General features: G+C 45.2%; 1 protein-coding gene across 1 annotated transcript; it reads left to right on the plus strand.

Annotated features, from left to right (window-relative positions):
- The first annotated feature begins 3974 nt into the window (after positions 1 to 3974).
- Positions 3975 to 14598, plus strand: SUV39H1 (SUV39H1 histone lysine methyltransferase). Its single transcript, XM_081845380.1, has 6 exons — positions 3975 to 4115; positions 8343 to 8488; positions 8900 to 9565; positions 13032 to 13178; positions 13281 to 13410; positions 13772 to 14598. The coding sequence occupies exons 1-6, from the start codon at positions 4097 to 4099 to the stop codon at positions 13906 to 13908; spliced, it is 1245 nt and encodes a 414-aa protein (XP_081701506.1). The 5' UTR covers positions 3975 to 4096; the 3' UTR covers positions 13909 to 14598.
- Positions 14599 to 15012: the final 414 nt, after the last annotated feature.

The raw sequence follows: 15012 nt of genomic DNA on the forward strand, positions 1-15012 counted from the left end.
GAACATTATAAATTTGGTTGCAACGTGAGCTTTATTCTTTTAGGGCTAATAGCATCATGAAGAGGAAATTTGGTCAGGATTATAACTAGGGAAAGAAGGGTTAAATCTCGTGCTGCAGTTCCTATTAAAACTGACACCCACCTATGTGCCTATTACACACACACACACACACACACACACACACACTCTAACATAATTTAAAGTGGCACATTGTGTTATGTCTAGTTTGGCCCACAGTCTTTCTTGTTTCTTTAGATCTTTTTTTCTTTCTACAGGCTCAACAGCTATGATCAGAGTAACTAAGTAAAGTCAAAGGTTTCCATTAAAGTTTTTTAAATGTAATTTTATTTCATTTCAGAAACTTAGTTACTTCTGTATACCCTGGGGTAGTAACTACTGTTCATTTTCCACTCGACTTTCTCTTCTTCTCCCTTTCAGCCTCCTGTGCATTCACAAAATCAGCTCCAGAGACTTGGAGAGCTGTCTGGAACAGATTTTGGGGGCACACGGAGGGAAGGAAGAGGAAGCCCTGCTGTGCAAGTGGAGTTCTGTTTGTGGATTACTGGATACAACCCAGGATATCCCCCAAGTATGTGGAATCCACAACCCTATTTGCACAGGGAGAGGGGATAATTGTTGAACACCATGTGGCCAAGAATCTTGACATCCTGAATCTTACTACATTACTGAGGGTGCAACAGCAGCACTTTCCTGGATGCGAGCAGGACACCATTATTATTATTATTATTATTATTATTATTATTATTATTATTATTATTACTATTATTATTCCCAGTGCTCTTTTTCTAGAAAAATAGGTGCTAGAACTCACCACGAACACCTCTCTTGTTCTCTTATAATGGCAATGGCACCCACCTGAGATATACTGGAACTGAGTTCCGGCTAAAAAAAATACCCTAATTATACCACAGCAGGGAAAAGCAGATCTTTTGCAGAAGACGCAACTGTATCTTCTGCAACAACAAGCCTGTTAAAGAAGCCAAATGGTTGCCTGACTGAGCTGGGATGGATCTAGACACAGGTTAAAAACGCTATAAATAAGTCAGGAATTAAATCATAACAACAACAAGAAGCCTATGTAAAATTCCTTTTTGCTCTCTGGTGCCATCTGGTGTTGCACGTTTATAATGCATTCAAAACATATTACTATATTGTGACAAATGTACAGAAGGTAGCCCTTGTTTTCACCATCACTGGTTTTTCCTTTGCACTATTTTTGAAGACATAGGTTGTGCATTTCAGATTGTAAAGCATGATTACCTTTTAAGGTCGTTATATCAGAATCTTTTGAAGATACTTGCCTCAATCTTATAGAAGACTAATTTACTACAAGACTTCCATTTTGGTCTATCTGGTGGCAGGTATGGTGTACCCATTCTAGAATCTAGATCAGGCATGTCCAACAGGTATATCGTGAGTTACCGGTAGATCACTGGACATCTGTGGTAGATCACTGGTAGATCACTGGCTCCCCCCAAAGAAGCTCAACAAGTTTGGCTCCCCTAAAAAAAGCTCAACATCTTTGCCTTGTACCCCCCAAAACGTGGCTTTCCCCCTCCCTAAAAGGGGGTAGATCACTGCTAGTTTTTAACTTTGTGAGTAGATCGCAGTCTGTTGGGAGTTGGCCACCCTTGATCTAGATAAACCCTGGTGAGCATTAAGTAACACACTCATGCAGTTCAGGATAGGAGAATGTGCAGCTCTCAGACTAAATACTAAAGATAGCCACACAATATTGCAGATAGCAGCCAGTAGGGGCAGAACAGTGAGCAGATAAAGGCAGGCACTGTGAAATTAGGGCAAAGAGGACAGTATGGTCCTGAAGAGTACTGACAGCAGTTCAAGAGCAAAATGTTTAATGGCAGGGTGGTTCACTGGCAGGCATTTATATACAGGCCCTGGGCAATCATGAGACCAAGATGGGAGAAGTCAGATTTTTAGAAATGCCCGAAGAGATGGGAAAGAATTGGGAAATCAAACTGCAATGTTTCGCAAGCCTGTTGTGGCTGCGATACTAGGCATAAACACTCACTGAACACAGTGGCACTTAGATGTGAGGAAACCTGCATGGGATTGCATTACAGATAGTTCAGCAACTGTGGCTTCTTCCCACACCCCAAATGGCCAAGGACTGGATTCTCTAGATTCTTAGGTGTGATGTACCTATGAGATCCTGCCAACATCTCCTGACCTAAAGCTCCGGAAGGGATCAATAGCCATGGTTCCTATAAATCCTCTTTTTAGGTAGAATAGTGTTCTCTATAAGAAATAGCTTCATCTTTCGTTTGTGAAGAGGCAGTAGTATTCCAACAAAAAGCCAGATATGTGTGTTAAATAAGTAAATAGGAGCATTGCTGTATTACCTAGGAGCATGGCCATTGCCTGGACTCGGCACCATATGACCCAGATTTATTTATATATAAAAAATATACGTATTGGGAGTGTGGATTAAAATGTGCAAGTTGCTAGCTGCTGAGAAATAAATAATGCTACCCTTCCCCACTTTCTCTGCTCCAGCCAGAGAAAACCTTGTGTCTGGCTGATGGACAAGGGCAGAAATGAGGTACAGTTTACCCTCTGTATTTTACCTATGGTGGAGAAGATGAAGGAATTCCATAGAAGTCAGTTCGATTGGGAAGTTGCAGAAACATTTTTTTAATGTTTACATAAAATAAGACCTTAGTTAGATGAGCAGGTGTGTGTGGTGTGTGTTGCTGTGCTCTATTCAGGGAGGTGAGGAGGAAGAACATGGTACTAATTCCTAAGTGGTCATTCTGTCTTCTTCTTAGCCGAGTAAGATTGTCTTCCATAAACATGGTTTTAACAATGAGTCCATAAGTGACTGTGGAGGCCATTTCTGGATTCACATGTCCTTCCATAGTGGGGACATTGGTTTTTGGGCGGGAGTTGATCACGGTGTGGATTTGCCAAGCGTGCCTTCCTCTTGCGTCCTGTGTTTGAGTGTCTTCAATGCCCATGACACCTTTGGCAAAGGTGCGCTCACAGTGTTTCCCAGTTGTTGGTGTTTATACTACATTTTTTTAGATTTGCCTTGAGACCATAGCTGGTGCTGGAGGAGACTCTTGAGAGTCCCATGGACTGCAAGAAGATCAAACCTCTCCATTCTGAAGGAAATCAGCACTGAGTGCTCACTGGAAGGACAGATCCTGAAGCTGAGGCTCCAATACTTTGGCCACCTCACGAGAAGAGAAGACTCCCTGGAAAAGACCCTGATGTTGGGAAAGATTAAGGGCACAAGGAGAAGGGGGCGAGATGGTTGGATAGTGTTTTCGAGGTTACCAGCATGAGTCTGACCAAACTGTGGGAGGCAGTGGAAGACAGGAGTGCCTGGCGTGCTCTGGTCCAGGGGGTCACGAAGAGGCGGACATGACTAAACGACTAAACAAGACCATAGCTGTCAACCTTCCCTTTTTTGGTGGGAAATTCCCTTATTCCAGCGTCGCTTCCCGCTGCTATCCCGGATTGTTAGATATCCCGTGGACGGTCTCAGGGACAGGTGAGGCTGCTGATCCCTTATTTTTAAATCCGAAAGTTGACAGCTATGCTTGAGACAGTCTTTAAACTTCTTTTGTTGACCACCAGCATTACGCTTTCCATTTTTAAGTTCGGAATAGAGTAGTTGTTTTGGAAGACAATTAGACAACATGACCAGTCCAACGAAGTTGATGTTGAAGAATCATTGCTTCCACACTGGTGACCTTTGCCTACACGGGCATCAGTCCGCCTGTCTTCCCAAGTGACAGTCCCTACTGACGCGCCGCCTTTTCCCTTGACGGGGCTCAAGGCGGCCACTAACTCCGAGGCCGACTGAGGCTGCCGGGGAGGCGAGCGGCCATTGGTCGCGGGCGGCGCTGGGCGGGACCTGCAGAGCTGAACGGGGCTCGCCATTGGGCCGCGCGCGGATGGCTCCGAGGAGCCTCCTACGACTCTCTGGCGCCGCCTCCGCCGCTCCGACCCTCTTGCGCTGCCCGCGAGAGACGAAAAAAGTTTCCGGCGGCCTCCTCAGTGGCTGGAGCGGAGTTGGAAGGGGGGGGGGGGAAGAAAAAAGCGCAAGATGGCGGAAAATTTAAAAGGTGAGAGGGAAAACGGGCGAGAGCGAGCGAGGCAGGAGGAGGCGGCGCAGCTTCGGGCTGGGCGCGTGAGGCGGCGCCGGCGATGGAGAGAACCGCGCGGGCAGAAGCGGCGCTCGGCAGCCGGGCGTTCGGTGGCGGAGGTGGGGGGGGGGGCGCGCGCGCGAGGACGGGGAGCCCCCCGCGGGCGACCGTTACGGGGGCGGGGAGAGCGCGCGAGAGGCGGCGTGAGCGGCTCGGGGGCCGTAGGGCGGCCGCCTCGCGCTGAGGGCGGGAAAGGAGGAGGGCGGAGGCGGCGGCGGCGGCGGAGGCGCGCGTGGGGGAGAGAAAGAACGGGAGCCGTGAGGGGAATGGGGGGGGGGGCGGTCTCGCCAGTGGCGTAGCGTGGGGGTGCAGGGGGGGCGCAACATCTGGGGGTTAGGGGTAGGGGTAGGGGGCGCAAATCCACGGGTTAGAGGGCGCAAATCCACGGGTTAGGGGGCGCAAATCCACGGGTTAGGGGGCGCAAATTACTTGCCTTGCCCCGGGTGCTGACAGCCCACGCTACGCCACTGGGTCTCGCTTGCTGAGAGGCAGAAGCGCCCCTCTCCCCGCCCGCCCCCCCAGGACCGAAACGCCGGCCTGCCCTTCCGAGTTCTCTTTCGTGGGCAACGGAGCTTTGCCCCCGTTGCGGTGTCCCCCCCCCCCCGGTCACTTGTTTCTGCCAACCGTCCTCTCCCTATTGGTGTGTCGGTGTGTTGTGTGTTGTGTCCCGCTCCCCGCCTTGTGTTTTCGCCATGTGCTTCCTTCCTTCTGCCGCCCCTGAAAAACTCTTGCCGCCTTTAACCATTTAGGCTTCGGTTTCATTCAGGCCTCTCGCTTTTGGGGTAGGAAAATGGCACAAGGTTGGGCTCCTGACAAAAGGCTGCCTTGCTTTCGGACCCTTGGCCTGTCAGACTCCGGAGGGAGAGAGACAGCCAGCTCAGCCACTTAGACGAACTTTGTGTGCGGAAGTCGGGAGATTGGCAGCAGGTGGAGACGGGGAAGCAGCTGTGAAACCCCTGGGCTAAGAGTGACCGGCCCTGTTTCGGGGGGACATTACCCTGGGCGTGCAGTTTTGAAGCCCCCCCCCCACCCCCCAATCCCGATACCTTCCTGTCATGGAGCAGGAGGAGGCAGTGAGCTTGATACCTGGTGGAGAAACCTCAGAGAGTTTACATGGGCCAGAAGCCAGAGAAAAGGCATTGGTTATTCTAGTTTTCTTAATATTTGCAGCAATGATTGTATTTATATACTCCCACTTTTTGGTGGAAAAGTAAAAACCCGCTTTGATTAAAACGCTCACAAGAACCTTAGTTCCCTAAGTAGGTCTTCCTCATAAATTTAAGATGACAGTACAATTCTGATTTGGCAATCCCTGTAAGCTATTTATGTAAAACTGTACATCTGTTCTTACTGCAGTGCACTCATGCATATTTTTTTTAAGTTGTTCAGAATAGTGAGTGGGGGATCTCTCATCATAATGAGAGATTACTGAAAGAAATGATCTTCATGGCGCTTCCACTTCAGTATGCTTATGTTACTCTTGCCTTCAGAGTACAGTAGGGAAGGGGGGGTAATTATTTTGCTGTTTTGTTTTAGTTATTTACATGTTTTTATCCTATGAACCACTCTAAGATCGTATGATGGGCAGTATATAAATCTAATAAATAAATTGATTTTATTGCAAGTTTATGATAACCTCCACCTACCAATTAGCTCTTCAAAATGCAACTTTCATTGTCCTTGCAATCTATTTTTGTTGCACCATATTTTATAGTCTGTCTGATGCCAAAGGTTTAAGGCTGATGACAGTGTGCTAATCACAAGACTCCGGATCTTTGACCCATTTGGTGTTCACCTTGCATCTTGTGCTATCAGCTTTATAGGCTTGAAAAGAACAAGGATCCTGCAGATGAAAGGCAAGCTGTTTGAACAAACTAGTTTCCTAGAGACTTTACAAAGCATCTCAATTTCTGTTCACATAGAATTTTGTTGATCAAAGCCCCAGAATGGGGCATTTATACTCAATACCCCAAGAAAATCCACTGAAATGATTGTGTGAACATACAAAGATGCCTTATGAATTCAACCACTGGTTACCCTAACTTAGTGTTATCTATATATAGATTGACAGTAGCTCTTCAGGGTCTCACACAGAGAACTTGTTCAGCTGTACCTGGAAATGCCAGGCAAGGACTGAATATGGAATCTTCTGCATGTAAAGCTGGTGCTGTGCCATTGAGCTATGGTGCCTTCCAGGAGTTTGTTAACATATTTTGAACAGAAGGGAGAATTGCTTATTTATGTTAAAGATAGTAAAGATAAAGGGACCCCTGACCATTAGGTCCAGTCGTGGCCGACTCTGGGGTTGCGGCGCTCATCTCGCTTTATTGGCCAAGGGAGCCGGCGTACAGCTTCCGGGTCATGTGGCCAGCATGACTAAGCCGCTTCTGGCAAACCAGAGCAGCACACAGAAACGCCATTTAAAGATACCTTGGGTCTAATAAGAAGAGAGAAACAATGGGGACTTGAGGGAAGGGCTGTAGTTTAATGGTAGAGCATCTGTTTTGCATGGAAAAGGTTCTCTACTACCTTCTTGAACTCTTCCATCAGCTAGACACTGCATGGGAAAGTGGGTTGAAAACTCTCATTTGCATGTTTTAATACCTGTTCACCTTGGCTTGATTCTCCTTTCAGAGTCAGTGTGGTGTAATGGCTAAAGTCTGACTCTGGGAGACCAGGGTTTGAATCCTCACTTGGCCCTGAAGTTCACTTGGTGATCCTGGGCCAGTCACTGTCTGTCAGCCTAACCTACTTCACAGGGTTGTAGGGATTAAATGAGGAGGTGGAGGAGAATCAGGTATGCCACTGTTCATTAGAAAAAAATAATTCCCCCACCCCCAGTGTGTCAAGTTTATTTTTAGATTGTAAGTTTGAAGGCAAGGGCTGTGTTATTTCTAATTTCTGTACAGCACCTAGCAATTTTGGTGCTTTATAAATTATAATAATAATGACAGCAAATGGACCATCAACAAATAGAAGCTGGAGACCAGAAAAAGGTTTTTAACTGTTAGAACAGTGAAGTGTTTTAGTAATTTCCTTAGAAAAGCTGTATGTTTAGTCCTTCGTGTAAAAGAGGGAAGTAATCCTACTCTGTGGGACCTGAACTGGTTAGAAATGCTGCCAAACAAAAAATGTTTTGCTTGGGACATAACATTTGACATAGTTTTATGGAAGTATGTTGCTTAGCTATCTAAGGATAAGCAACTAGGATACAGGGGTTGTTAGAAGATAGGGATGAGAACAAGAATTATGACAGAGCTATCACAAAAATGTATGAGGCCTTGCAGCACAAGTCTTGTGCTACATTGCCACGTTTTGCTGTGGGTTGGTATTCAGGGCATTGAGTAGTCACATGATGTGATAACTTTCAACCTGTTTTAAGATTCATCACTATATGCAAATAGGTTTGCAAAAGAACAAGCAAACCTGAGATGTGAAAGTGAAACACAGGCAAGGAAGTATGGTTGGGATGTGGTATGTTTAGTACTGGAATGGGAACAGAGGTGGGAAATTACCGTATTTTTCGCCCCATAGGACGCACCTAATTTTTTTGAGGGGGGAAATAAAGAAAAAAAAATATTCCCCCCCCCCCGGCACAGAGCAGGTGCGGGGGAAGCCCAAGCTTCCCCCGACCCCAGCCCCCAGAACAGCCTGCTATCCGCAAGCCTAGGGAGTCGCGCCGGTCTCCCCAGGCTTGCGGAGAGGTGCGCGAACCCCGGGCGCACTCTTCAGCACGCACCAAGCTTCGAAATGCAGGCAGCTCTGCGCCACCCTCCGGAGCCCCGTGCGGCTTTGCGCCGGGATCCGGAGGGTGGCGCAGAGCTGCAGGAAGCCCGGGAAAGCCTGCATTCGCCCCATAGGATGCACACACATTTCCCCTTCATTTTTGGAGGGGAAAAAGTGTGTCCTATAGGGCGAAAAATACGGTAAATCTGTACCTTCTAGGATGCATTGCACAAATTTTAGAGTTCTTGCCCTCTGTGGCAGCAAACATCAGAAATGTGTGTAAGACTTAACATTCTGAGATTTCCCTTTTCCTTATGATCCTAAAAACAATGATAGAGCTAGCCAGAAAAGTATATTACCACTTTTTGTTAAAGGAAAATATACAGTTATTCTAATGTATATCTGTCTTATCTCCCATAGCCTGCACTGTTTGTTGCAAATCAACCTGGTCCCACCTCCAGGATCTCTGCCGTTTGCAGAAAGTTTGCTGCCCTGGTTTGGGTATTACCCGAAAAAACCTCTGTGATTTTGAAGTAGAATATCTCTGTGACTACAAGAAATTTCGGGTGAGTTACTTGGGCCCTCTTGCAACTTTAGCAACACCTTTTATCAACCTTGCCTCTGTTTTCCCTAGCTCTCAGTTAAGTGTTTGTACATTGAGATTTGGTGTTAGTTGGCACTCCTTCACCCCTCTTTCTGCTCTTTATACTTTTAGCCAGGCATTACTGATCCAAATAATCTCCCTTTCCTTTGATTGGTGGCCCATAGTTTTACAGGACTGAAGCTGTTAAGAGAGAATGTTGCAGAGTTGCTTAATTTTGCATGAGATACCTGGGTTTTGTCCTTTACTCTGGGTTTTAGTAGGTTAGAGGAGAAGGGGTTATTGGGAGAGATTATTTTCTGGGGTTTGTTTTCAGTTCTGGGAAGAGAATTGTCATGTTTTAAGCTGACACTGTGCATGGTTACCTTTTACTCAGGATGAGGAATACTACCTGGTGAAGTGGCGGGGCTACCCTGAGTCACAGAACACTTGGGAGCCCAGAAAGAACCTGCGCTGTATCAGTATACTCAAACAGTTCCACCGGGACCTAGAGCAGGCATTGATTCGACGAGGAAGCAAGCTCAGAAAGAATACACGCTTGCTTGACCAAGGCATCTCCAACTACCTAGTGCAGAAGGCCAAACAGCGGCGGGCTTTGCAGCATTGGGAATATGAACTCAATGCCAAGCGCAACCACAAGGGATGCATTGTGGTAGAGAATGAGGTGGACTTGGAAGGGCCTCCCCGGGACTTTGTCTACATTAATGAGTACAAGGTTGGGGAGGGCATCACTCTCAACCAGGTGGCTGTGGGTTGTGAGTGCTTGGACTGTTTTTCAGAAGCAGCAGGAGGTTGTTGTCCTGGTGCTTCACACCATAAATTTGCGTATAATGAGTTTGGCCAAGTGAAGATCAAGGCTGGCATGCCCATCTATGAATGCAATTCTCGCTGCAGCTGTGGGATTGACTGCTCTAACCGTGTGGTGCAGAAAGGCATTCGTTACGATCTTTGCATTTTCCGGACAGATAATGGACGTGGCTGGGGTGTGCGCACACTGGAGAAGATCCGCAAGAACAGCTTTGTCATGGAGTATGTAGGAGAGGTAGGATGAGCAGGCATGGACCAGAAGTTTAGTTGTGATCCAGGGTACAGGAGGGAAGAAAAATTGAAGCTGGGTTGGCCTGTTCCATTCTATAACATGTGAAGCAGTAACACCATGTTTGTACGTGACATGCTCCAGCAGTGAGCTTCAGGTAGAAATATTTACCGTATTTTTTGCCCTATAGGACACACCGGCCCATAGGACGCACCTAAATTTTTTTTTGGGGGGGGGGGAATTAAAGAAAACATTTTTTATCCCCCCCCCCCGCCGCTTGGGAAGCCCAAGCTTTTAAAAACGCACCTACCGTAGTTTTTAGAGGAGAAAAGGATATCTGCCCAAAGCGCGGGGCGCTCTGCTTCAGCGTGCCCTGTGCTCCGGGCAGCAGGCTGCTATCCGCAGCCTAGGGAGCCCTGCGGGAACTCCAGCGGGCTCCCCAGGCTTGCTGATAGCTTCCTGAGGCCTGGAGAGCGAGAGGGGTCGGTGCGCACCGACCCCTCTCACTCTCCAAGCTTCAGCGAAAGCCTGCATTCGTCCCCTAGGACGCACACAGATTTCCCCTTCATTTTTGGAGGGGAAAAAGTGCATCCTATAGGGCGAAAAATATGGTACTTCAGACTCATCGAAAAGGCAGATATATTTAGGTTTCACTCATAACCACTTACCTAGGAGTAAGCCCTATTAAACTCAGTCAGATTTTCTAGTGTCTAATAATAATAATAATAATAAATCAGTTAATACATTAAAAGCAATACACATAAAACATAACAGTATATTGGGAATAAACAACAAACATTTCATTTTATCAAAATATAATCCATATCACTTGTTGCTAACACCAAACAAAAAACCCTGAAACTATAAAGAATGGAAATATCTCTTACTTCTCTCTTTCTTTCTCTTTCTGCTCTGGTATCACTTATTTTAACTGCCTGTAATGTTTTCTGATTTTCTGAAATTCTCCAGTCAGTCAGAAGCAACTCTTCATCAAAATTTTAAAAGGGCTAGGTATTATGCATATTTACACACGACAAGGATAGGAACTTGAAATATTCCATTCAAACCTGGTATAATTAAATAGACGGGTATACTGCATGGGCTCCAGTCTAAGATGGATGGGTTATATTTGCACTTACTTTCCAAAGTGATAAAATTTATCTTTATATGGTCAGTTGACAAGATTTGCTTTGATCAGGGAACAGGGGGATATCAGTTACATTACAAGGATAGTGAGGCTCTTTGTGACTGATCCATCTGAGGCATGGGTAGGCAAACTAAGGCCCGGGGGCCAGATCTGGCCCAATTGCCTTCTGAATATGGCCTGTGGATGGTTCAGGAATTAGCGTGTTTTTACATGAGTAGAATGTGTCCTTTTTTAAAAAAATGCATCTCTGGGTTGTTTGTGGGGCCTGCCTGGTGTTTTTACATGAGTAGAATGTGTGCTTTTATTTAAAATGCATCTTTGGGTTATTTGTGGGGCATAGGAATTCATTCATCCCCCACCCCCCAAAATATAGTCTGGCCCACCACAAGGTCTGAGAGACAGTGGACCAGCCCCCTGCTGAAAAAGTTTGCTGACCCCTGAATTCTGAGGGTTTCTCAAACATGAAAGTTGTGGAGTTAAATGCAGTAGGCCCTTACATTCCTGAGGTCCGCTCACAAAAGGCAACATTGCACGAAATCAGGAAGATCCCTGGAATAACCCCCCTCCCACGCATGATGACCCCTATCTTACTGGGCTCTGGGAAAGTTGTGCAATGCCCATCTCTACATTACTGGCCTCTGGAAGGCTGTGGGTGGTTTCTGTAGGTCTTGCTAATTCAAGTTGGACAAGTAGATGGACAAATTCAGGAAGAAAGGAACATTTACTGTATAGATATTGTGGTTGACACTCAGACTTGAACATCCATCTGATGTAACCAGTAAATTTTCTTAAAATCTTAGTTGTGTCCCTGCCAGCCCTGCCCTTGTCATAAACTGTACAGTGGTACCTCGGGTTACATATGCTTCAGGTTACAGACTCTGCTAACCCAGAAATATTACCTCGGGTTAAGAACTTTGCTTCAGGATGTTTTAGAAATTGTGCTCTGGCGGCACAGCGGCAGCAGGAGGCCCCAGTAGCTAAAGTGGTGCTTCAGGTTAAGAACAGTTTCAGGTTAAGAACGGACCTCCAGAACAAATTAAGTACTTAACCGGAGGTACCACTGTACAGTGGTGTCCCGCAAGACGAATGCCTCGCAAGATGAAAAACCCGCTAGACGAAAGGGTTTTCCGTTTTTCGAGGTGCTTCGCAAGACGAATTTCCCTATGGGCTTGCTTCGCAAGACGAAAACGTCTTGCGAGTTTTTTCCCTCCCCCCCCTTTTTCTAAGCCGCTAATAGCCGCTAATAGCGCTAATCCGCTCAGCCGCTAATAGGGATGCTTCGCAAGACGAAAAAACCGCAAGACGAAGAGACTCGCGGAACGAATTATTTTCGTCTTGTGAGGCACCACTGTATCTCATTTTAAAGTGAGAGATCTTTTATGCAATTTAAATAGTTTTGGGGAATGGTGCCAAAAGCTAAGAACATCAACATTATTTTGCTCAGTAAATCATCCTATGACATACTGACACCACAGATTTAGTAATTCATCAACCAGGGGACTACGGGCTGCTATATTGGGTTTGTGAATATGCATGTATGTATATCATTGCAATTACATATAAGTCCCCTCAAGGTTTATTTGATCAAGCTGGGAAATAGATTCTGCCCAGTGTTTATTTATAAAATTTCTGATATTGTGTGACCAGACTTCCATGGTCTTCTCTGCCCTGCATGCCCTCAAATCTGCTCCAGAGGACTGAGGAACTCTCAGGAGCAGATTTTGAGGACTGTGAGGCCAGTGGGAGCCCTGCTGCATGAGTGGAAGTCTATTCTACTTGCACACAAACAGCACTGAATGCAGCTGATTAGCAAGAAGGCCATAATTGATTAGCAATAAGGCCATACCTGATACTCTTAAACATGTGGGTAGTAGAACCTGTACAATGAGTTTTGCTGCAGAAATGAGGCATTTTGGAGCCACCTACTGGATACCTGTGTCACAGAGAGGCTTAGATGGGTGAAGATACCATAAAGGATGGTCAAGATTTTAAGTCCTTACTGAAATAATTAGGCAGTCAACTTTCAGTAATCTTGAACATCAAAGATTCATGGAAGAAAAACATTTTGGCAAATTAATGTACCATGATGGGAATGACTTTAGAAGGTTTTCTATCCATGATCATATCTTCTCTGAGAACTTAGAACTTTGATTTAAACTGATAACCAAAAGCATGTGTAGAAGCATGTGTAGAAAGGTTACCCAGCATAGAGATAGCAGAAATTAGGGAACAAATAAGATCTGGATGAATATTTTCAATAGATTACTAAGAAAGATACAATAGCCCCATTTTTGCAGTGCTTACTGTTTTTTGCATCTCTCCCAGATAATCACATCAGAGGAGGCTGAACGACGGGGTCAGATCTATGATCGACAGGGTGCCACATACCTCTTTGACCTTGATTACGTAGAAGATGTATACACAGTGGATGCCGCATACTATGGCAACATTTCACATTTTGTCAACCATAGTGTGAGTGGGGTAGATCACAGTGGGGAGGGAGCCATGTCTTTAACATAACTTTTAATGTAGAGCTTGTCTTACTTCCCTCTTACTCCTGTTTTCTGCTTCCAGTGTAACCCTAACCTACAGGTTTACAATGTCTTCATTGAAAATTTGGATGAACGGCTGCCACGCATTGCCTTCTTTGCTACTCGACCTATCCGTGTTGGTGAGGAACTCACCTTTGACTACAACATGCAAGGTAAGAAGGGAGAAATTTAGAAATTTAGGTGGGCATTGAGACCTGTTCATTTTGGGAGGCAGCGATTAAGAATGAAGATCATGTTTTGAACCATTAAAAAATTCTGGTTAGATTTCCTCGAATTTCAAATAAAGCATAGCAACAGTATTCTAAGATAATTCTGCTATCTTTTCTTTTTAATAGTGTGATAGGTAGGAGCTTAAAGGAATGGGGAACTTTTATGAGTTTAGTCTTTTGGCCAGTATGTAGCCTTGTTGTGGATAGGGTGCATTCGCTAGATAAAATTCAGTGACAGGTCTGCTACGATGTAAGATATTCTGGTTCCAGTGCTGATTTCCCACCTTCCCTATCTCTCCCACAGTGGACCCAGTAAATGCAGAAAGCACAAGGATGGACTCTAATTTTGGCCTAGTTGGAGGCCTGGCTGGCTCTCCAAAGAAGCGGATGCGCATGGAGTGTAAATGTGGCACAGAGTCTTGCCGGAAATACCTCTTCTAGTTCCTTGCCCGTTTTGCTTTACAGTTGTCTGGATAGACTTGGACTAGAATTCAATACAGAAGTGGCAGTTGCTGAAAGTTTGAAGGCAGAGGGTAAGAGTCAGGAACTTACCTGCTTAAAACAAAAAAACACCCAGTACTTTGAATTGCAGAGAGAGCAATAACTGACATTTCTTATGCTACCCAGCCATGACTGGCTGCTTCTTACTGCCAGACTGAAATATTCTTACAGCAGCTGATTCTTCAGCAGGCAGGAGATTGGTTCGATTTGTCAAACTTGCTGTTGATGTACTGGTTGGAAAAACACAGCATAGTATCTCATAAGTCTCTGGATGTCTTATTAGAACCCGTTATAGCTTTTTACTGTTTTGAAGGCTTGATTGTGAGTGCAACGTGGCAGAGAACACTGACGAGTTTCTTATCTTCAGTGTGGTTTTCTAAGGGATACAAGTCTTGGTTTTACAGCAGAACTGCTTTCTAGCCACATTTATGAGTAAGTGGTAAAACACAAACCATTTTAAAAATGGATTTATCTGCACAAAGACTCTGTATTACCTCAGTGTGCTGTATGACTGTTCCCCACCTTTCCACATCCATCAAACTTGCTTTCATTGAGGATGGGAGAGGCCCATGTAATTTGTACTTGAAGTCGCACTTAATAACCATCATAAAGCCCTATGCAAAGCGAAAAGCCACAATGTTGCCTCTTGTAACTAATGCATTTGTTTTGAAGAGAATATGTTTTTAAATATACAGTATATATGTATATATTGGAAATGGGTTGGGGCAAAGAATCTAGCTTCTGGAAACCATTGTATTTTGGAAGCTGTGATGAAGCTTTTTAATTATGACTGACGAAATGAATTAGATGGTTGGGTTCCTTATTTTGCTTGTGACATATCATCTTGTATTTCCTTCTTTGAAGCAAAAACTCAGATAACTTCAGTGTGTGTGGCAAGTGGGAACTAGAAACCAGTGTTAGCCTAACATATTCCAGAAAGTCATTCCAGTTCTTCAGCTCATTCACTTGTTTTGTGCTATCTGCATCAGCCCTAAGAACTACAAAAGGGGGTATACACTAAGGTTTGGAATACAGAACTGAGGC

The sequence above is a fragment of the Podarcis erhardii genome (genome assembly GCF_964252035.2).
Source record: "Podarcis erhardii genome assembly, chromosome: 17".
Lineage (NCBI taxonomy): Eukaryota > Metazoa > Chordata > Lepidosauria > Squamata > Lacertidae > Podarcis > Podarcis erhardii.

Excerpts from the sequence above, each read along its gene's own strand:
- SUV39H1 (XM_081845380.1), top strand. Across the intron at positions 9,566-13,031 it reads TCATGGAGTATGTAGGAGAG|ATAATCACATCAGAGGAGGC; the intron begins GTAGGATGAGCA and ends CATCTCTCCCAG. Across the intron at positions 13,179-13,280 it reads CACATTTTGTCAACCATAGT|TGTAACCCTAACCTACAGGT; the intron begins GTGAGTGGGGTA and ends TTCTGCTTCCAG.